The 20,484-nt window shown below is 40.9% G+C and overlaps 7 protein-coding genes across 7 annotated transcripts; 4 read left to right on the top strand and 3 right to left on the bottom strand.

The window, feature by feature from the left end:
• Nucleotides 1-8,307: 8,307 nt before the first annotated feature.
• LOC128257379 (uncharacterized) lies at nucleotides 8,308-9,404 on the top strand. The gene is made up of 2 exons (XM_052988373.1): nucleotides 8,308-8,842; nucleotides 9,175-9,404. Exons 1-2 carry the CDS (start codon nucleotides 8,325-8,327, stop codon nucleotides 9,314-9,316), a joined length of 660 nt encoding a protein of 219 aa, XP_052844333.1. The 5' UTR covers nucleotides 8,308-8,324; the 3' UTR covers nucleotides 9,317-9,404.
• Nucleotides 9,405-11,162: 1,758 nt separating this feature from the next.
• LOC128257394 (uncharacterized) lies at nucleotides 11,163-12,124 on the bottom strand. Its single transcript, XM_052988398.1, has 2 exons — nucleotides 11,364-12,124; nucleotides 11,163-11,304 (listed from the first exon to the last, which is right to left on the bottom strand). The coding sequence occupies exons 1-2, from the start codon at nucleotides 11,993-11,995 to the stop codon at nucleotides 11,163-11,165; spliced, it is 774 nt and encodes a 257-aa protein (XP_052844358.1). The 5' UTR covers nucleotides 11,996-12,124.
• Nucleotides 12,125-12,422: 298 nt separating this feature from the next.
• LOC128257516 (folliculin) lies at nucleotides 12,423-14,291 on the top strand. The gene is made up of 3 exons (XM_052988562.1): nucleotides 12,423-13,696; nucleotides 13,908-14,010; nucleotides 14,077-14,291. The coding sequence occupies exons 1-3, from the start codon at nucleotides 12,529-12,531 to the stop codon at nucleotides 14,195-14,197; spliced, it is 1,392 nt and encodes a 463-aa protein (XP_052844522.1). The 5' UTR covers nucleotides 12,423-12,528; the 3' UTR covers nucleotides 14,198-14,291.
• LOC128257517 (60S ribosomal protein L18) lies at nucleotides 14,235-15,392 on the bottom strand. Its single transcript, XM_052988563.1, has 4 exons — nucleotides 15,357-15,392; nucleotides 15,263-15,292; nucleotides 14,899-14,985; nucleotides 14,235-14,825 (listed from the first exon to the last, which is right to left on the bottom strand). The coding sequence occupies exons 2-4, from the start codon at nucleotides 15,263-15,265 to the stop codon at nucleotides 14,349-14,351; spliced, it is 567 nt and encodes a 188-aa protein (XP_052844523.1). The 5' UTR covers nucleotides 15,266-15,292; nucleotides 15,357-15,392; the 3' UTR covers nucleotides 14,235-14,348.
• Nucleotides 15,393-16,324: 932 nt separating this feature from the next.
• On the top strand, nucleotides 16,325-17,795 carry LOC128257581 (nuclear receptor coactivator 5). Its single transcript, XM_052988648.1, is given in 3 exon segments — nucleotides 16,325-16,829; nucleotides 16,889-17,322; nucleotides 17,325-17,795. Coding segments are annotated over 3 exon segments (1,113 nt in total). The 5' UTR covers nucleotides 16,325-16,410; the 3' UTR covers nucleotides 17,585-17,795.
• Nucleotides 17,796-17,942: 147 nt separating this feature from the next.
• On the bottom strand, nucleotides 17,943-18,705 carry LOC128257580 (39S ribosomal protein L50, mitochondrial). The gene is made up of 3 exons (XM_052988647.1): nucleotides 18,644-18,705; nucleotides 18,489-18,589; nucleotides 17,943-18,431 (listed from the first exon to the last, which is right to left on the bottom strand). Exons 1-3 carry the CDS (start codon nucleotides 18,674-18,676, stop codon nucleotides 18,002-18,004), a joined length of 564 nt encoding a protein of 187 aa, XP_052844607.1. The 5' UTR covers nucleotides 18,677-18,705; the 3' UTR covers nucleotides 17,943-18,001.
• Nucleotides 18,706-19,240: 535 nt separating this feature from the next.
• LOC128257374 (meiotic recombination protein P22) lies at nucleotides 19,241-20,332 on the top strand. The gene has a single exon (XM_052988367.1). It carries the CDS (start codon nucleotides 19,318-19,320, stop codon nucleotides 20,239-20,241), a length of 924 nt encoding a protein of 307 aa, XP_052844327.1. The 5' UTR covers nucleotides 19,241-19,317; the 3' UTR covers nucleotides 20,242-20,332.
• The last annotated feature ends 152 nt before the right edge of the window (nucleotides 20,333-20,484 follow it).

Genomic DNA, 20,484 nt, shown 5'->3' with positions numbered 1-20,484 from the left:
TTCTAGATCCTTATTTATTTATTATATGGTATGCACTGTACTCACCCAGGCTCATCTATAAACAATTTGTAACTCTATTGTATAGTTCTTCAATGAATGGGTAATTTATAATTGGCAATAAAATTAAAACATGACAGATATAAATAAAGAAAGACTTAAATATAAATATTGTGTATATTTTCCGTATCATTAAGATGTTATCGCATTTCTAGCTGAATTTATAAATATTTCGTTTAATGTATATAGACAGAAACCGCTTTTTCACCATCATATATTTTAAACTCCTTAAAATTACTCAAAAATTGAATAATAAAAATAATTATTTAAGAATTTCCATTGATATGTCAATTAAATAAAAATAGCTTTAAGCTCGTTAAAATGTTTGCAACCTACACTAGTACATTCCATTTGATTTATAACCTTTCGTTGATTAAGACCAAACTAATTAATTAGCTATCATTAAATGACCAGGTAAGCGAATTCGTTTTAATTGATTTAGCATAATGGGCACACCTTTCGGGTACATAAATTAATGTGAAGTGAGCTGACCTGCAGCAACACCCTTATAACCCATTAAGTCGACCCAACACTTCAGCCCAAACACAACACAAATTTTAATTAAAAATGTTTCGAGTGTTTTTTGTGATTATGCAGCCAGAGGCGGCCAGGATTACTCATGTCCTCGAGCAACTTGGGACTTGGGCGTTGCGGCTCTTGTTTGTCCTTGAGTAATTCGTAGGCCCGGGCATATTATAAATTATGACACAAAATCTAATAAACTGGGAGGCGCGCACAAATTTGAGATTAAAGTGCTACCCCAAAAGTGTCAAATATTGAATCTCAAGGGTGGATGTCTGTGTGTGTTGAATGTCGCAGGCAAGGTATTTATTATTCAAGCCTATTGTTGAGCATTAAATATGTAGCCAGGAAAATAGAATGCCGGCAAGGGCAAACTTGCAACAAAGTTGTGAACCGAGTGCTATATTGCTATAGTTCAACCTCCGAGTTCCTGTGAAAAATGTACGAGAAAATGCGGCCGGTTAGGAAATTTGCATAAAACAAGGGGAAAGCACGAGTGTTTGGCACATAAACACGAAGCCCGAATGCCAACAGGTTAGAAGCCTGGAAAACCCCTTTGGAGGACCCCGTTCTCATTCGCCGCGTTTAGACCATTATGACTTACAACAAAGCCCAGGTCGCTGGCAACACAGAAACGAATTTGCATAAATAACAAAAAACATATTTAACCCCCGCACGCTTTGACTTCTGCTCCCTGTCCGGGGTCACAGTTCATGCCCGGGCCAACTCATCCATGGCACGACTATGGGCTGCAAGCTGGCAAACTTCGCCAGCCAGACCAGGATCCGAGCTGTTACCTCGTCGCCACTTTTCCTTCCTTGAGTTTATTTTCTCTTTTTTATATTTTATATACCCTTTCCACGGGTATAATATGTTTTTGATTCGGAGATCTTACCTTAGTCTCTTTTATTCTTTGGGAATTACCATATTTTTTCAAAGAAAGTATATTCCTGATCAATACCTATTTTGGAACATTTTCTAAACCATAAATAATACGTTTTTAAACTACAAAACTTTACCTTGAAGCATTGGCGTTTCGAAGATAATAAATTGGACATCTTTTGTATATTTCTGTTGTTTGTGAAACAATTTAAAAACAACTTAAGAGTCCTTTGAATCCTTTTTGTCCCGACAGTTACCAAAAAACTATTTTGCTCAGTCACTAGATAAAGTTTTGAAAGGGTATAAAATCTTCGTCCTACTTATTCCCTCCATTTTTTCGTTGCCTTCCAACAGTCGCGCATAATTTAGACAAACGCATTAAGGAACCTTGGGAGCTGCGAGCGGGTGTCCTGTTGTGAGTGTGCGGTAGCTATCGCATCCTTGGTTATTCTTGAATCCTGACTCAAGATAGTTACTGCCGGATTTGGCTTTCTGCTGGAGTCGACTGCTTTTTTGACTCTGCAAAAGTATGCATGCGAAAATTGTTTGTGAAAATGTGGCGGTAAATATTTGGAATGAATGCAAAGCGGCAAATAAGCGACAGGACAACGACAGGTTCAGGATGTGCCAAAAAATGGTGCACAAATAAAACAAAACATACAAAACTCCTGGTTTATTTTCCTACGAAAGTATAGTTTTTAGTCAGCAGCTAAATGTTTTGGTTTGAGATGACCGGCCTGAAAAATCACCTGTAAGGTAAGATTGTTGTATGTACTTATTTTAATAGTGGTTATTATTGTATGTATTAAAATAAAAATAATAGAATTATAATATTTTGTATAAAAAAAGCCTTTAATATTAATTTTTGATTTATTTATTGCAATAAAACTATGTTGTTATGGCTGGCTGAAAAGATAATTTTATTTGGTTCTATAACAGTGTAAACTCCCCATCTTGATTGTTCTCAAGGTTTTTATCGGTCTTATTCTTGCGCGCCGCAAATTACTTTCAAAAGCGTTTAATAGATGAGATTGCTATCAAAAACATCTTACGGCAACATCTTGAACCGCGTTCGGGGACCCACACTTTCTTGGCCAGCTCTTGGCGACTTTAAACGCCTTCCAATCAATATGGCCCGCACACCGCAGTGCTTGGTGGCAACAAAGTTTCATGTCTCTGAGCGGCGTTCAAATAACAAGCCAAAACCCGGCGATAATGTTGCTGCGGTGCGCAAAACAACAACACGCAGCTCAACAGCAGCAACATCAGGGAAAAACCGCAACAGCAGCAGACAGAAAGTTAGACAGGGATGGGTGCAGAGGAAGCAATAATTTAATTCTGCATTGCAAATGCAAACAAATTTCACCAAGCCGCATTTGCAAAAAAAAAGGGGGAAAACCTGCGAAAGAAGCACGAAAACTTAAACCGCAGCTAGTGACAAAAAACGCCAAGAAGAAGCTAAACACTAAAAAAAAATTAAATTCTTGGAGTTTCGATTTGGATTATTTAAATTAAATTGTTTTGATTGCATATTCGTATAAGTTTATTAACAATTTCTTTAGCTTTTATAATTAAAGTTGACTATGTGAACTAGAAAAGTATTTATTAGTGTGATTTAACTAATAGTTAAATGGCAAAGAGTTGTCATTGGTACAATTATTTAATACAAATGGCGTCTTCGATATATTTATCAGAAAATATATATTTTTAATAGGCAATACACTTTTACTTATACTTGACATAACCCATTTATTATTAAAGTTATCAGCAGTCAAGTGATCAATCAAAAATAAATTCTCATGTTTTGACTGCAATTCTTTTAACATTCAATCAATTGTAATTTAGTTTTTTCTCAGTGCCCAATGAGAAGCTGCAGGAAAAAGGATAACGCGACAAGGAGCAGTGGCAGCAGTGAGTGAGTGTTTATTTTATAGCCCGCAATGGAGTTGGCTGCAGCAGAAGCAGTGGAGACCCCGGAACTGCCGGATCTGCCGGATCCCATTTCCCGCCTAACCGACAAACGCTTTGGCCTCCGCCATCTCTTCTCCGTTATTATTGAAGAATTATTACGCGATGGAGGGGGTGGGCATTTCAACATCCCAGCATCCCAGTATCCTGGGATTCTGGCATCCTCCTGGCGGCACAAGTTGCCAGTTGCCAATGCTGGCGACTAATAGTGCTGAGCCCAGAGAGCACAAAAAAATATCCTTGCAGCCAGCGGCGTTTGTTTTCCTCGCCTCTTCGTTTTTCCCTCAATTTATACATTTGCGCATAAAAAGCAAGTGTAAAAGTTTTGCATATTCATGGCGCTTTAAATGTCGTCGCCAAACCACGAGCATGGCGACGTCTGAAGTGCAGATGCAGCCACAAAGGCAAAAAGCAATGCTGCAGCCAGCAGAAAAAACAATAACCCGCAGCTGAAGTTAGTTATGTTAGATACCCTGAAAAGAAGGTAATCTCTGTTTCAGAAGAAGGTAATATTAAATGTTTTCGTTTTTGGAATTTATATTTTAAAGAGCATTTCAGTTTGTTCTCAGTTTCATAAAGCTTTTCAAAAAACTATATTAACAGATACTGTTTAACTCATATAATTTATATCCTTTAGGCATTTTTAAGAGTCAAGATTTTCATAGTGAAAATCTATAATCGATTTTATGTTATCAATAATTGTTTAATTTCTTACCCTGAACATATAAAACATACAAAATTGTGACCGATTTCTTGATTTTGACGAAGCAAAAGCACTGTGAAAACAAAAATACAAATCGTACACAGTTGACAACAAAAATTTAAGAGTTTTGCTCAGTAAATTTATTACATTTTTTCGGGAATTTCGATGCTGCCTAAACTATATTTTAAATGTATTATGTCTTTTAATTTTGAAAACATCATTTGACTGCTTTGCAATGTTTAACATTTCCAGGGTATATAATATTTGATGCGTATTCTGGGAAACCTTCAACTTTTTATGCTGTTGCATGACGCAGAATCAGCCAGAGGGGATCCTGCAGGGTAATATTGGAGGAAATAGGAGGCAACAACAAAAAGTAATAACATCAACCATAAAAGTAGCTACATCAGTTGGCAGATGGAAGCAACTGGAGGGACAGACAGCATTCAGTTAGACGGACGTGCAGAAATATATATATTTGTATATATAGACAACCGACTGCCGCAGACATATTGTGTCTGCAAAACTTTGTTGACAACAAAAAAAGGCAAACAGATGGCGAAAAGTGTCTCGATTTCTCGCCTTGAACGATGCGTGATAAAAACCGCGCAATGAAGCGCATGCGAAAACAATGAGATTATTGCTTGAATTTATGTGAGCTCTATGAACTCGTACACCCACCCAACTCCATTTACATTTCCCGCCCTCCAATCGTAGACAATCTTTCTCATGTAATTGCCGACATGTCAGCACATTAAACGGCTATAAAACGACAAACAAGCAAACAAAACTGGCAAATCAAAGGCAACTTGTCCGCATCAGAGGCGAACTTTTCTAATTTATGGCCATTTGTGTGTTGGGTGTGTGCAATGTGCAACAGTTAAGCACCAGTGGCCTTTGAACTGCTCTGCCCCGAACCACATTTACATGGGCTTCGCGATGCCATGCCATTCCATTCAGCGTTCTCACCTGAGAAATGACCACGGACCGGAGTCTCCTCCTTTCGCTCTGGTAACGTGGCTCTACAATTTATCATGACACTAATGAGCATGAAATAGGACAAGGTTTATTAAATTTCCCTTTTAAAATGTGCACATGCCAAGGCAGAAGGCGAAGGAAGACCATGTGAATCAGTGCAGCCAAGAAGGGAACCAGTTTGGTTATATGTGGATACACATTACCTTTGACTCAGCCTTTACATATGTGTGATAATAGACAAGATTTATTAAGTCTCGGTTTCATTATTTTTGGCATCTATACTAATGGTAAAAGTCGGCTTAAGAATTTAAATGAAATTTTATTCACATACTGAATTACGAACATAACTATACGATTAGCTACAGGTTTCCAAATATCATAGATGTGGTTTTTTAAAATAACAAATATTTTGGGTTTTACCTATAATAATTTTACAATTATTCTCTAGGAATGTATATAAACCTAGCATGAAAAATGTGGTATTTCAATTGGTTTAGAAAAGTTTAAGGTTCAGTTTTTAATAATAAATGAATACAAAATAATACGCATCTTCAATGGTCATTTCTGTTCGAGGGATACTTGAACTTTTAGTGCCTCTGAACCGAACTAGAATATGGCAACAAGTACTTTTTGCTCATCAGTTGCAACACCGCAACGAGGCCATGGATGTGGCGCCATGGCTTCTTTCGCACACAACCACCGCCCGAAAGCACCACCCACGAATCCACAAAAAAAAACAACCACCCACTCACCGCCCCCTTTCCGGTCGCACCGCCAAAGTCCAAGCAGATGCTGCCCGGCGGGCAACGAAATGAAAAATGTCCGCAAGTGCGAAAATGAATCTGCCTCATGTTGCAATTTATTATGCCAACATAATAAATATTATATACAGTTTGTGTGAGAAATTGAAGAAGAAGAACTTCCCTCTGGGGAGTCGTCTTTTTTTTGGGAGGGGGTGGTGTAGGAAGGTCGAATGAGGTAGCTACAAGTCCATTGGGTGTCACAGTTACTTTCTTTTTTCTTCGTCCTTTTTTTCAGGCTGTCTGTGACATTTGGAGAAATGTTCTTGGGGGTGGAGCCCAGCACCACACTTCAAATATTGTTTTTCAGCCTCCTTTTTCCTACTTCACCCGCAGCCTAATTGCGGCCAAGGAAAATAAAGTTTTTGGCTGTGCCAAATTGGGCAAAAGGAGCATGCGAACAGGCAAAGTAAAAATATGGAAAGACAGCTGGGAAAAAACATGTGCAATGTCATATGACAGAGTATGAGATACGGCGATGTTGCAATGAAACAAGCTTTTGGCAAAACTATTGCAAACAGAAGCACATATGCACCAATAAATCAGGACTACTTTCTACTTTTATGTAATGCAGAGGAACAGAGGGTCTTAAGGTTTCCATTTTGGGGCATTTGCAATCGAAGCAATAAGGCAACAAAATTCACTGTCTATCATTTTGGTTTAAAACTATAATTTTTGAAATAAAACCTACAATATAAACACTCCAAGTTATACATTTTAGATAACTTGTTAATAAGTTATCTTTTTTTCTAATGACTTATTCATTTTGGTTTAAAAACTTTAGTTTTGTAAATGAAATCTACAATATCAGCAACTCCAAATTATAAATTTTAAATAAATTCCTTATAAATTATCTTTTTAGTTTAAAAAAAAAGTAATAAAATTAAAAGTTGGACAAATAAAATCCGTTTGTTTGACAAAATATTTTGTTTTTCTTTTATTCGTTGTATCTATGAAAAATCTAATTTTAAAATGCTTAGAATAGCTAACACAGTCACTTTCCATACAAAAATATCAACAATGACTGGTAGATTTCAAGGAGTCTGGCATATGAATGACACAAAGCTTAATACGTGCATAGTACTTAGGTTTATTGCAAAAAATTGGTAGGTATTTTTGTTGATTTTTTTTATTTACGCCTACGCATAGGTCTGAGTTGTTATTTTTTGCCCATGTGAAAATTTCGTCTGCACGCATTTTCTATAAATCATTCAAATTGTCAGACATGAATTTATTTCTTATGCGATCCGCTTGTTGTTCCCAGAAAACGGAAATGTCCGAGGGGCAGGTGGATGGGTGGGAAATAAAAGGAGTTGGGAGCTGAAAAAGTTGCGCTGCATTGTGATTTGGTCAGACATGTCAACCCACATGGGTTTTTTGTATCGTGTAACCAATTGTGTGTGTGCCACTGCGGTTCTGAATCTATTCTCTCCTTCCTTCATCTTTGTGGTTTGCAGCTCTGTTTGCTGTTTGCCGATTGTTGCTGCTGTTGTTATTGCCACTGCCACTGCTGTTATTTAAACAAATTTATTTGCTTGCTGCTGTTGCTACAGCTATTTGCTTTTCATTTCCGGCCACGTCGACAAATCACAAAACAACCCGAAAAAGGATATTATCTCCGCCTGGGGCGGTGGGGCAGCGGTTGGTGCCACTTCCACTATTTGTCTAAATAATTTGCAAAACATTTTTCGTTTCATCGCTCTGCAAGCTGATTGTGTGCGAAGATTCCCCGCCTTTTAATGGTCTTCTAAGTGGCTCTTTTCCCATATATTTTGGTAACCTTTCATCTTGATCTCGGCTGTTTGGGTCACTTCATTTGGGCCGAACCCAAAAAGGTTGCTGTTGTCCACTCAGTGATCCACTCACGTGTGCAAATAAAAAACCAAAAGCAACTGGCCACACCTGAAAAAATATTGTTTACCATATAAAAAAATTAAATTAAGCTTGTGTTAGATTTTATTTGTTCAGTATTTCTTAATGCCTGTTATTTTCTCAGATTAATAAAATAAAAGTAAACAACTTTAAATATTCTGTTCAGTTTCATTTTCCGAAATTATTTTTCTGTTTGAAGTTTAAATATTAAATTTTCCTATATTTTTTAATTTTTAATAATTTTAATTTATAATGATTAATGGCATTAAGGAACTTATAACTAAAATAAATTATATATATAATTATATAATTAAAGGTGTTGATTTAACTTAGCCCTTAAATTTTTTGTTCAATATTTCTCTAAATTCGTTTATCAGTGTAAACCAATTCTTGTCACATTCATAATGCTAATTGCCTGGCCAAATGTTTGAGTCTCCGAAATTTTCACTTGTCATCCAGAGATGACGGCTCACTTAATTTACGGAAGATTTCAAACCGAATTGAAGCTGTGACGCCTACATTTGCAGTTAGTCGTTGGAAGAATGAAGTGGACAACGGGTCTGCTCTTGGTTGTGGGTCTACTCACCCTGCCATCACGTGGATTGAGCTCTCGAAACCTCACGGAGTTCATGGGACATCGACAGAAGCGATGGCTGATCTACCAGAATAGTGGGTCCATGAAGTTCAGCATTGGTCCTTCGTTGCCGATTCCCCTGGAGGACAAGGTCACCTTTCGATCCTGTGTGCTCTCCTTTACGCTGCAAGGTGGCTCCTACTCCCTGCCCACCTCACCCATCTGGCCGTGGGATAAGTGGGAGGGCACCTTCGCCCGATCCTTGACGCAAATGCGGCGGAACATCGAGCGGCAAACGGCCAATGGCGGAGTGCGATATGCAGACGATGCCAGACTCTTGGTTTACACTGCTCTGGAGGAGTACATCGGCAGAAGGAACAATAACCTTTCAATGGGCAGGCAATGCCTACTACGGTCGATCTGCGAGAATGCCCAGATACATCACCACATCGGTGTGTTTTCGGAAATTATGGATATTATACTCAGGTGAGCGAAATTCTATAGAAGATTAAAAAAAAAGGTGTTATTAAAGAAAGTTACACGAGGGAATATTTAAAAATCATATACCCAAAATGTATGCCTTATATAGAAAACAAAATATCTAATTGAATATTTCGTTATTTTATTTAGTATTATTTAAATTATATAAAGCAATAGTAATTTTAAAACCATTTAAAGAAAGTCTTAATTGTTGGATTAAAAAAATGTATATTTTTTTAAGGAAACAACATTTTATAAATTGCCAACAATTTTTAAAGATTTTGACAAATTTTTACTTAGACTTACTATTTAAATCCTGTAAAATTTTATCATTTTAGTCCCGGAAAAGCGGATTTGGATAATTCCTACCATGAGGCTTTTGCCGCCGGCAGGGCTGGAGCCAATTGCCTGGGTCTGTACAAGTCCTGTCCTCGGGGTCTCAACTTCCTCGACGGGCTGTTGATTGTGGAAGATGATTGATTTACTGCTACTGGAGCTGATGCTGCGGATTCCTGTGAAGTACGGAAGAGAATAGGTATCCGCAATAAAGTTTTCAACCAAATCAAAGTGCATGTCTAATGGGTCTTGTCATGATGTTGGATTTTGCTTGTTCTTGCTGCATAATTTGGGGCGGAAATGCACGGAAGCATGTCTGAGGGGCAGGAAACTGTGTTGACTCGGCTCGAGGATGAGCATGTGTGCACATCGTTCCAGGCGTACCGGATGCATGATGGTTTGAACATCCAAGTATACCAGATCGAGCAATATTCAATAAGCTTAAAGAAAATATTGGAAAAAAAAGTTTAGCTAAAACATGTTGAAACATTTAATCCAAATAGGCGACCAAATATTAATCATACGCACCGTATGTTAGGGAGTCAAAAAATCATATTTGTAAATATTTTCAGCTGAATTATAAAAATGTAATAAATTAAAGCCACGTATGACACTTATACCAAGTTGAGCTAAAACATTTATGTTCTGGTAATCACTTCATACCATGACTTTCCCCTTTTTCTGAAAAATTGTTCTTGAACAGTAAAATAATCAATATTTCGGTATCACGATATTGTTGCCGCATAAACATGGCAGCCGCAGACATTAGTTACCTATTGCTCTGCACCATCACAAGTTCAAACACCGCAAAGTTGTGCAGGCCTCCCCCAAGCCGCCCCTTTGCCTGCGCCAACTGCACTTTGCATAGTTCCTTCATCCCACTGTCATCCCGCTTTCTCCCCGCTCTCATCCCCTTCTCCTTGTCTTTTCCGCCGCTTAGCTCCTTCCTTGTTCGCGTTGTCATAATCGCATTTGAATTAGCTGTGCACACAAGGCGCAGCTGAGCCACGAGCTAGACATTCGCAACAGGGTGCTTTCAATTCCGATTTATCAATATCCTTAATGTGGTTTTAAAACCCAAACTAAGCCAATCCTAGCTCCGACTTTTCAAAAATTTCTAAAATTGCAATAATACCTTATATTTAATGACTTTTATTTCTTATATCTTAATGGAATTTGTTTTAGAGCTAAATAAAATTCAAATGATTTTTTTATCATGAAATACAAGTTGTATAAAACATGAAACAAATTTGAAAAGAAGTATTTTTTTTAATGTACAGAGTTCAACTAGCAAACGATATATGAATAAATTTTGAAATGGCACCAGCTACACCCTGTAAAAACCCCATTCTCTTCTCAGCCCGTCAGCGTCTGCAAGCCTAATGTGCCACTTAAGACGCATTTATTGTCTTTCGCTGTTGCTGTTCTTGCAGCTTGAAGCTTGGCGGTTGTTGGTGGTGCTGCATTTTCCATTTAATTGACGCCATTGTTGACAAAATGGCGGTCGTGTGTTGGCTTTCGCTGCACCGCTTTCCAAGCCCAAGTTTCACAAGCCACAAGCCATTAATGTTAACGGATTTTTGCCCGCGAAGCTGGGGGATGCTGGGATGCACTCATGTTTCTGGTTTCGAGAGGAGAAAGCCCCAGGTTGGAGGAGTTTGAGAGGGCGTGGCTGTGACAAGGACGCGAGTCACTTGCAATTAGTGTTAAAAATGCATCAAAGCTCCAAGATGGTTAGGGGCGTTGTGATTATTGTAAGGTTAACGAGTCTTCGCTGTTGATATTAATGCTATATTAACAAGATTTATTGGTTTAACTTTCGTTTTAGTAAATTGGATTTGTATTTTCTTAGCACATAACATTATAAGATTAGTAAGAAAATAAAACACATCATTTTTTTAATTGTATCTCCTATTTTGCTTCATTAATATTTATTTTATTAATATAATTGAATATTTTATTTTTTTTATATTTCCAGAAACTACTCTTCTTAATAATCCAAATCTACAGAATAAGCATCCAAGATACTTTCACCTCTTGGACAATCCGGAAAGTGAGAAAAACAATTGATCCCAGCTTTTCCAGCTGATAAGGCTTCTGTATAGGCCAAATTCAAACGCGTTTTACCAGGTCTACAAAGATATGATTAATAGTTTAAATTACTTTTAAAAAGTCGAAAATTCCAACTTACGTTAGCAGAACGTTTAGTAACTCCGCCATGATTCCATGGTGATGATGAACCTGGGCATTTTCGCAAATCCCTCGCAACAAGCACTGACGACCACGACCCACCGATCCACTGACTTGGTCCATGTAGTTCTCCAAAGCAGCATAAGCAAATGTTCGAGTGTCGTCCTCGTGGGATTCATCCAAGCTCCTGATCTTCTCCTGAAGCGATCGAGCGTAGATCGTCTCCCATTTGTCCCACGGATACAATGGCGCTGATGGTAGGGTAAATGCTCCAAAGTGCAGAACATAGTAGTAAACCATGCTGCGCCAGACCACGGGATCCTCAAGTTGGGTGGACATCACGGCACCCACTACCAAACGGATGGTTCCTCCATTTCTGTAGATCAATTGGTGTCTTTTCTGGCGTGCATGCAGATATTCCGTAATATTTTGCCCAACTGTGGGCTCGACAACATCATAGGCACTTTTAACCCACGGTAAAAACCAACTTAATAAATATATCCAAGCCAACAATTGCATTGTAAAAGCGTCTGGCAGAGGCACTAAACTTTTTAAGAATGAAGCCCACTTATGTCGGTACCAATCTGAGCTGCGTTGCGATCGAATACAAATATTTACCCAGCCAATTAGCATCCCGAACAAATTAGGTTATAAAGACATCCAGAATATGTGTCTGCTTCAACTCTCTTCGTTCTGCATAATTAATTTGGTAAGTAAATACAGATCAACTTCTCGCTATCGGAATTTGGTGATCAAAATTACTTTTACATATTTTGTTCAACTTAAAAAAATATTTTCTATGATTTAAAAATTATGATGGATATATTTCAAGAAAAATTAAAATTATTATTAACATTTCCCTTCATTTTTTTGATTAAATAGAATAAAATAATTCTTTGAAAATTTAATGTAAGTCTGTATAAAAATTATTTAATATTTATATTCATATATATTTAGATTTACCACAAAGAAATATGAAATATTTGTTTAGCTATAACATTTGAATTTTTCCGCCAAACTCACAAAAGCCACCTAAATTGCCAGGAATTTTTATCCCCTTGGCGTTCTTGCGTAGCTGGTCACACTGCAGATCTTATGACATGGGTAAACAGTAAATAAACAAGCGAATAATTACCCCAGGAAACCTTAGAAACTAGCTCACTGCAATGAACGCCGTGATTGCGCTGTGCCACTTTTGCGAGGCACATGGTCCCTGCGCCATCTTTTGCACCCAAACCCTGAGGGACACCAAGCTGGAGGATTTGCCCCTGGATCAGCAGCAGCAGCAAACCCAGAAGTCCTGCTCTGCCTGCAACTACTCGATGGGCAGGAACAACAGTGCCATCTACAGCAGGGACACGGAGAGCGGGGCCACATTTGTGAGCACCAAGGTGGCGGTGCTGCCGGAAGTGGCCAATCTGGTCAAGCAGGCGGCGGTCCTCAGTTTGAGCAATGGCACAGATCCCAGCAAGGATGGCGAATTTGTGTTTTTCGGGGATTCGGCCAGGGGCCACATTCTGAGCCACACCTTCCGTGTGAGCGACCTGCAGGCCCGCGGCTACTCACAGCTGTTCTCCATTATAGTCCTCATGAAGGACAAGTACTTCCTGCTGAATATCAAGCCCTTTTTGGCCGAGCACCTGAAAAAGGTTTCGTCGGAGCTGCAAACGGCTGCCCGGAAGACCAAAGAGACGGAGGAGTTGACCTACTCCGAGAGGCAGAGGCGTCTGTCCGGCGCCCAGTTCCTGATGCACACCTCGCGCTCGTTGCTGGAACTCACGGGCGAGGAGCACATCTTCGCCCACCTGCACTCGCACTTCTCGTGGCTTCTGCTGGCCGGATCCCGCTTCCTCACCGAGCACGTGACCTTTGGCAACCTGCCCTGGCTGCCGCCGCAAAGTAGTGGCCGTCCTCCCGCCCAGCGACTCACCTACAACAGCTCCACCCTGCCCATGATCGAGAGCATCGACGATCCCGATCTGGAGGAGTTCTTCTCGCTGCGACATCTAAAGAGTGTAGTGCGCAAGGAGGAGTTCGCCACGGTGTGCTATTGTGCTCTGACTGGGGTCAAGATCGTGGTCCGAGGGGATCCCAGGAAGACCTTCCGCTTCATGGTCTGCCTGAAAAAACTGCTGCCCGAGCCCATGCACAATCTGATGCGAATCGATGCCCAGCACCAGCACTCCATCAGCTCCGAGTACAAGATCATATCCGTGTCCAATGACATAGCAGTTCCCATGGCCAGTGGCTCAGTGTTTCGAATCGATTTCCTGGACAAGCACGTCAATGGGCACGAGGTGTCGGTCAAATGGCCTGGAGAACTGCCCAGAAAATGTAAGCATCAGTATAGGGGGTATTCCGATTTTGTTTTAACAGAATTATAAATTAATTGAAAAGTAATTCTGTACCTTTTGGAATAATGTTTTTAAGATGAAACCGAAGCAGTGAATGTTCCTGAGACATACTTTTAAACTATAAAGGATATCTTATAGAAACCCAATTTAGTTTCCTAAGTTTCTATTAACCAACAATTTTCTCATTTTAGTGCCAGATCTTATGGTGAAACTTCTAAAGGCGGTGGAGGAGAAGAACTTCACAGAACTGGTGCTGAACAAGCAGACAAAGGTGCTCATCGAGGAGTGGAAAAAGTGAGTAGCAGTAGTCTTGCAAATATTTTAAAGTTGTATAATGATCAAACGCATTCCCTCCGACAGCAAAGTGACCTGCCTCAACCACGCCAAATCCACCAGCGTCCAGGGCAAACTGAAGAAGGTGCTGGGCGTACAGCTGCAGGATCAGCCGATAGTCAACTACTGGAGCACGCACCTCCACTAGGATCCGCTTAGATGCTACATAGATTTAGGACCACTCGTTTTCACCTTTTGGAATAAAAACCTCTTTATTGCCGCGTGCTGCTTAAGCGGCGGCGAGAAAAATCAATATCTTAACCAAAAGGATTTCAAATCCAGTCCAGTCAGCCGGGTGCTTACTTCTTGTAGCCACAGCTGGAGCGGCGACCACGGGCGCGTTCGAACTTGCGTCCCTTGGAGCGGACATAGGGGCGGGTGTGCGAGTGGGGCACACCGGGAGCCTTGCCGAAGTGCTTGCAAGCGGTGCGGGCGGTACGCCTGCCCTGCAGCAGCAGGGTGTTCTTGCCGGTGGGCGAGCGCAGGGCCAGTTGGTCGAAGGTCAGCACCTCGCCGCCGGCCTTCAGGATGCGCTCCCTGGCGGTCTGGGTAACGTGCAGAGCGCACACGGCCAGCTTGGGCACCACCATCAGGCGGGCATCGTCGGTGACGGTGCCGACGACCACAATGGTCGACTCCGGCTGGTTGGCCGCCTTGGCGAAGCGAGCGATGCGCTGCAGCGATAGCGGCGGGCGGTTGATCTTGCTCATGAACAAGCGCTTCAGGACGATGCGGTTGAACTTCTTGTTGGTGCGACGCTGCAGGAAGCGGTACAGCTGCAGGGGTAAAGGGAAAACACACACATTAATCCACCATATCGCTGGACAATCCTCATAATCTCAGCCCTACCTTGACCAGCAGGCGCAGGTACACATCCTGGGATTTGGGCTCGGTTCTGCGAACCTTGCGATCGTACTTGTGGTTGATATCAATACCCTGCAATCGAAAACAGACTTATTAGCACTGGTGTTTTGAGCCGGGAATACAATTAGCCATCATTTGTGGATTGTTTATAGTCCATTATTTTCTTGTTTTGGCTTAGCTGCTGGCACTATGATATTTTAAGACTTCAAACTATACGCCGCCAATAAATTATTGTAAATTTTTTTTTGGCATTTTATCACAGTGCACGTGGGCTGGGGCTCCGCTGGCGTTTGCAGGTTATTCGCCAATTTGCTGTAAAGATGGCTGGAAGTTTTTTTCGGGGACCCACCATTTCTTTTGTTGAATGTATTAATCAACGCTAAAATGTAAAATTAAACATTAATTTAAGCCAAAAACGTGGAGCAGAAATTTCTTGCACGTACCTCGCCGGAAACGAAAGCCAAAAGAAAGAAAATAGTGTGGCTGCACCAAGCTCAAACAAGACGCTAAAATATCCGCTTGTGCTGTTATCTTAACAATTGTAAAGTAATTTTCAAGAGGTAAATAAGCTTTAAAATAACCATTGCTTTAATATATATTATCTAGTATAAAAGTTATATACACTTCAACTTAAGTTTCTCTTAGCAAATAATTTTGGAATTCAAGGAAAAATTTTAAATTGCCCGACAATCTGGCAGCCCTTAAACATGGTTTGTGTGACCACATATGCGGATAGTTTTGTTGGGGAGATTCCTTAAAGTTATTTAATACCCCCTTTGTAATTCGCCAGCAGTTCAAGTCTTCGAAAACACTTGAAAATCCACGAAAAGTTCTAAACTTTTTAAGGGAATTTTAGTTATTTTTATTAAAATGCTGTTTAAAAATGCCTGCGAAGTAACTGACTTTTCTCTGATTTTGTTTTGCAGTGACTAGAACTGTAGTTTACTGAATCATTTGAAAAGAAAATGTCAATAAATTTAGTTAATTAGTCTTTGATCGAAGGACTTTTAAAAATGTAAATTTTTCACTGACAATTAAAACTCGTGTTTCAACTTTCATTAACAAAGCGTAAGTAATTAAAAAATGTAACAAAATAAAAAATAGGATTTGGAAATGTTCACGAATTTAACTTTTATGTGGCCGCTATAGGATAAGTCAACTAATTTAAATCAAACGGTATAGAAATATACGGACATGTTTGTATCAACTCATCTAGTTATGATGATAAAAAATAAATATACTTTACTGAATCAAAAAAAATCTCTTGTTCACCTCCATAAAAAGTTTTGACCAATTTTTGAATACCCTTTGCAAGAGAAACAAAAAAACGTTAACTTTGGCTTTGAACGGTTCAACAGAATAGGAACGCCCCATATGATTTTGCTTCCTTGCGATATACACAAGCGTGACATTTCTGCCCAACTATGCCTGGTCACACTTATATTTTTAAGTAAATTCCTTGTTACTAGTTTCTTGGGTCCTGAAAAGCATTCAAATATGTCCGATCCAGGCAATGCTGGCTACAACATAACAAAGGATCCTGCCTTGGCCAAGAGTCGCATCTTCGTGGGCAATCTGCCCATTTGTACGCGCGAGGAGCTGGTGAGCATTTGCCAGCCATACGGCAAAGTCCTCGGCTCGATGGTCCAGAAAAACTACGGATTCGTGCAATTCGAATCGGAGGAGCTGGCCAATAAAGCAGCCTCCGCCCTGCACAAGTCTACTTTTAAGCAAAACATGCTCACCGTACGCAACGCCAGCATTAAAGCAAAGGCAGCCAACGCGAATGCCAAGCGGAATCCGATGCAAGGAGCCCAGGTCACAGTTCAAGGTGGGATTGTGATGTCCGCGGCGGCAGCGGCTGCTGGTCAACCGCTCATCAACGATTGCGAGATTATAGTCGTGAATCGGGAGAACTACGTGAGTTATGGTAGTCCAAGTCCTGATTCAGATAATCATACTCCCTCTTGGCCATTAGCAAATACGCCGAGTACATTGAAGAGCGTCTGCGGAATGCCGGTATGCGGGTGGATGTCCTCTTCCCCAACGAGGATGTCATGCTGGGCAAGGTCCTGGCCAACATCTCATCGCGCGGCTGCCTGTATGCGGTTCTAGTAACGCCGCAGCACGAGGAGCACAACAGCATCACCGTGAACATCCTGTATGGCGTGCCCGCCGAGCACCGCAACATGCCGCTGGAGGACGCCATCACCCTGGTGGCCACCGACTTTAGGCTGAAGAAGCAGCGCGATGCTGTCGCCCTACCGGCAGTCGCCGTCATTCACAAGGGACAGCGACGCCATCCGGAGCAAATGCAGGAACTGCTCGAGAGGCTAGCCGACAATCATCCCTTGACCGCCTCACAGTACGAGGTGATCATCCAGTACTTAAAGGGCGAGTGCGAGGAGCAACTAAGCGGGAGGTGGGCGAGGCCAATGCCCTGGCCAAACTCAAGGCCCCCGACCCAGAGATCGAGCTGCAGAAGAAGATCCTCAGCATTATGAACAAGCCGGCGGTTACCGAGATCAGCTGCGAGCTCATGTACCCCACTTTCGAGGCGGTCAAGGAGGACAAGCGGCTGATGGAGCTGCTGGGCGACGAACGCGTCATGGCGGCCCTGGAGAGCGTTTACAACTCGGATCTCAAGCAGACTATAGCCGAGTTCTTATAGATTCTCAGGCTTCCATATATCTTAAGACTCTAACCACTAACAACTTCGTGTCCTTCGAGTTGGCGCAGGGAGTATTTCTCAGTCAGTTTTAAAACACTGCACTACTGTAGCCGATTTCTTAATGAGAACAGGCATTTAATAAATGTAAGACGTTAGCCAGAGATTGGCTGTAAGACCAGGATTGTGTTTCTTATACATATAAATCGGAAATGTAACCAAAAATTAGTATAAATTCTTCGCATTTAATGGATTCAAAGCTTCTACTCACAGAAGGTCGGAGCTCATTGCTTCGCGAAAAATACTTAAAGCTTTTTTTAAGGCAGAACTGAAGCTTAGTTTGAAGTTACCCAATTTCGAATCGCTTTTCTGATTTCATTTAATAAGTGTAAAACGTTAAAGACTAACGAATGCGCGTTTCTAAGGCCAGGATCGCTTGGCTTCGTGACCCTCGTACTTGGAGCGGTACTTGAGACCAGTGACCAGAGTAGAGCTCTTGGGGAAGGCTGTCTTGCCGTCGAATTTGGTGTCTGTTTCGGGATTGAAGCGCACGTACTCGTACTGGATGTGCAGATTCTCCGGCAGCTCAACGCGCTTCAGTGCATCCAATGGGACGGTTGTGTCCACGGTTGTCTCATAGAAGGAGATGACATCGCCGATGGTGCGCAGTTCATGAACCTGGGAGTTGGGCACTCCGTGCTGCAGCTCTTGGAAGCAGGCAGCCAGGAACTGGAATTTCTCGGAGAGATTCCCCAACTGATCGGATTTCAACTTGAGTGTGGCGGCCACGGAGCGCACACGTTCTGCGGCATCTGCGGGTGGGGAGTAGGGCTTATGGGGACGCAGGAATCTGAAAACATAGGCTAATATTAATTGGGTTTTGAGTAAATTAGTACATAATACATACCCTTTGGCGGCAATCGACTCGCCAACAGCAGATAATGTGCGGTTCTTAGTGGGCTTCACCTTTGGGGCGGAGGCAAAACACCTCTCCAGACTTGCCACAAGCTAAAAAAACAGTGTCATTTTATTTTAATTTAAAAAATCTATATTTTTATTTACCACAGGGGTTTTACGTAAAGTAGTCGCTGCCATTGCTATTACTGGTGTGACCAGAAAAGAATTGCTTAGTGCCGGCACAAAAACAAGGTTGTACTAAAAATACCGAGCTGTACGTTGCCAGACTACATTACCAATTAACCCATTAAAACATCACCATTTCTAAGATACAATTTATTAAAATATAGTAAAAGTTTTTATTTTATTTCAAATGTCACTTTCTTTATCTAAATCTTAAAATAAGAAGTGTAAAAAAAATCGAATCTAGTTCCTAGCTTTAACTCAAAAAAATGTATTTAAAATATCTTTTTTATGGAAAGTTTATGCCTTACTTTACGATTAATCCACAAAATCGGTCCTAAATATTTTATTTTTTCCATAGTTCTGTTTTCAATTAATATTAATAAATGAATATTTTATTAAGGATAAACATTTAGATACATGATTTCAAAAATGTTCAGTAAGTAAGGGCCTATTAAATATCTAACAAAAAATTCCGTTTTAACAAAAAGTGGCAGCCCAGAGATTAAAATATTACTTTACCGTTAATCAAGTTTTTACATTTTTACAAAAAGTGGTAGCTCTGAGCATAAGGACGTTTTATAATTTGCCTCCAACGGAAGATTTAAAACGTATTTTAAACGCGTTTACGCGTTGCATTTGTAATATTTTTTAAAATGGATAGGACTACAAGTCCCGCGTCCACTTACTGTTCCCAATTCTCGCCGCTAAGAAGATCGCAGCGACTTATTGACAAGGAAAACCGGGATCTGCAAAAGATCCCACCCAAAAGCCGTTCTCCCCAATTATTTGGGGAAACGGAGGATGATTTCGGTGAACTACTTTGCCAGCAGCAGAAGCCTTCGTCAAAAATTCTGCATTTAAAGCTTGCGGAGAAAGTTGTGCATCTGAAAGCCTCAGACAAAGTCGAGTCCCTTAAGCCGGCCAATAAAATCCTTCATTTGAAGCCTTCGGTTAGGATTAGCCACCTAAAGACACAGGAAGTCAAGAAACCAGCGGACAAAATGCTTAAGGATCAAAAAAATGTTTCTCGAAAAAATAAGCAAACGAAGAGGAAACCTGGGCCAAAGCCAAAGCAACCGGCTAAGAAAAAGTTTACAAAACTTCAATCAATTTCTGACGATCACGCAGGCACCTCACCTTCTCCATCAAAGCTGCCTACTCAATATCCAGCCCATTTTGTCCATCAACTGCCGCCTGTCGAGACAGGCACCAGCTTGGTTACACATCGTCCTTTTTCAGCTCCGGCCGATCATCTGCGTGAATTGTGTGCCACACCGGAGGAGGAAATGATCCCATCGCCATTGGCCTTCGGTTCCGAAAGCTCCATGAACCTCTCGCTGAGCGATTCCATAGGCGACATCTTCGGCACCAAGGACATAAGCAACATACTGACGATGGCACAGCCGCGTCAATACATTTTGGTTGACGAGCACTTGCCCGCCGTAGCCACCATGCTGAATGTGGACCTGGAGCGACTGCGTAATGTCCTGGACATAACTCTGGCCTTAAGCCACGAACAGCTCCTGAATTTTCCGATAAAACAAGAAAGGGAGGACTTGGATGATCAGACCCATTAATCGTGATTGGATTTCCACTCAGATAAGAAGCTCTCTGGCACTGACACTGCACAATGTATCTGCTTTGTTTAGTTTTAATAGGATAATTCCAATTGACCAAGTCCAACGTGTACAATCGAGTGGTAATTACCATAAGAGCCATTGTTCCTATAACTTAACGTTTAAAATGTATCCTTTTTTTTGTATATTTTAAGTGGTATTTAATTGTTGTTTTGTTTTGTTATCTTGCCTTAGACTTTCAGA

Source organism: Drosophila gunungcola, assembly GCF_025200985.1.
Source record: "Drosophila gunungcola strain Sukarami chromosome 3L unlocalized genomic scaffold, Dgunungcola_SK_2 000002F, whole genome shotgun sequence".
Classification (NCBI taxonomy): domain Eukaryota; kingdom Metazoa; phylum Arthropoda; class Insecta; order Diptera; family Drosophilidae; genus Drosophila; species Drosophila gunungcola.
This window is presented reverse-complemented; position numbering and strand designations above follow the sequence as displayed.

What these genes read in the sequence shown, in the direction of transcription:
- LOC128257517 (XM_052988563.1), bottom strand. An exon ending in ACCTGCGCCTGCTGGTCAAG is followed by an intron (nt 14,826 to 14,898) that starts GTAGGGCTGAGA and finishes TTACCCCTGCAG; the next exon opens with CTGTACCGCTTCCTGCAGCG.
- LOC128257516 (XM_052988562.1), top strand. Translation starts at nt 12,529, where the DNA reads ATGAACGCCGTGATTGCGCTGTGCCACTTTTGCGAGGCACATGGTCCC. An exon ending in TGGAGAACTGCCCAGAAAAT is followed by an intron (nt 13,697 to 13,907) that starts GTAAGCATCAGT and finishes TTCTCATTTTAG; the next exon opens with TGCCAGATCTTATGGTGAAA. An exon ending in CTCATCGAGGAGTGGAAAAA is followed by an intron (nt 14,011 to 14,076) that starts GTGAGTAGCAGT and finishes TCCCTCCGACAG; the next exon opens with CAAAGTGACCTGCCTCAACC.
- LOC128257379 (XM_052988373.1), top strand. Translation starts at nt 8,325, where the DNA reads ATGAAGTGGACAACGGGTCTGCTCTTGGTTGTGGGTCTACTCACCCTG. An exon ending in ATTATGGATATTATACTCAG is followed by an intron (nt 8,843 to 9,174) that starts GTGAGCGAAATT and finishes TTATCATTTTAG; the next exon opens with TCCCGGAAAAGCGGATTTGG.
- LOC128257580 (XM_052988647.1), bottom strand. Translation starts at nt 18,676, where the DNA reads ATGGCAGCGACTACTTTACGTAAAACCCCTGTG. An exon ending in CTTTACGTAAAACCCCTGTG is followed by an intron (nt 18,590 to 18,643) that starts GTAAATAAAAAT and finishes CTGTTTTTTTAG; the next exon opens with CTTGTGGCAAGTCTGGAGAG. An exon ending in GAGTCGATTGCCGCCAAAGG is followed by an intron (nt 18,432 to 18,488) that starts GTATGTATTATG and finishes CTATGTTTTCAG; the next exon opens with ATTCCTGCGTCCCCATAAGC.
- LOC128257394 (XM_052988398.1), bottom strand. Translation starts at nt 11,995, where the DNA reads ATGCTAATTGGCTGGGTAAATATTTGTATTCGATCGCAACGCAGCTCA. An exon ending in TTACTAAACGTTCTGCTAAC is followed by an intron (nt 11,305 to 11,363) that starts GTAAGTTGGAAT and finishes ATATCTTTGTAG; the next exon opens with ACCTGGTAAAACGCGTTTGA.
- LOC128257374 (XM_052988367.1), top strand. Translation starts at nt 19,318, where the DNA reads ATGGATAGGACTACAAGTCCCGCGTCCACTTACTGTTCCCAATTCTCG.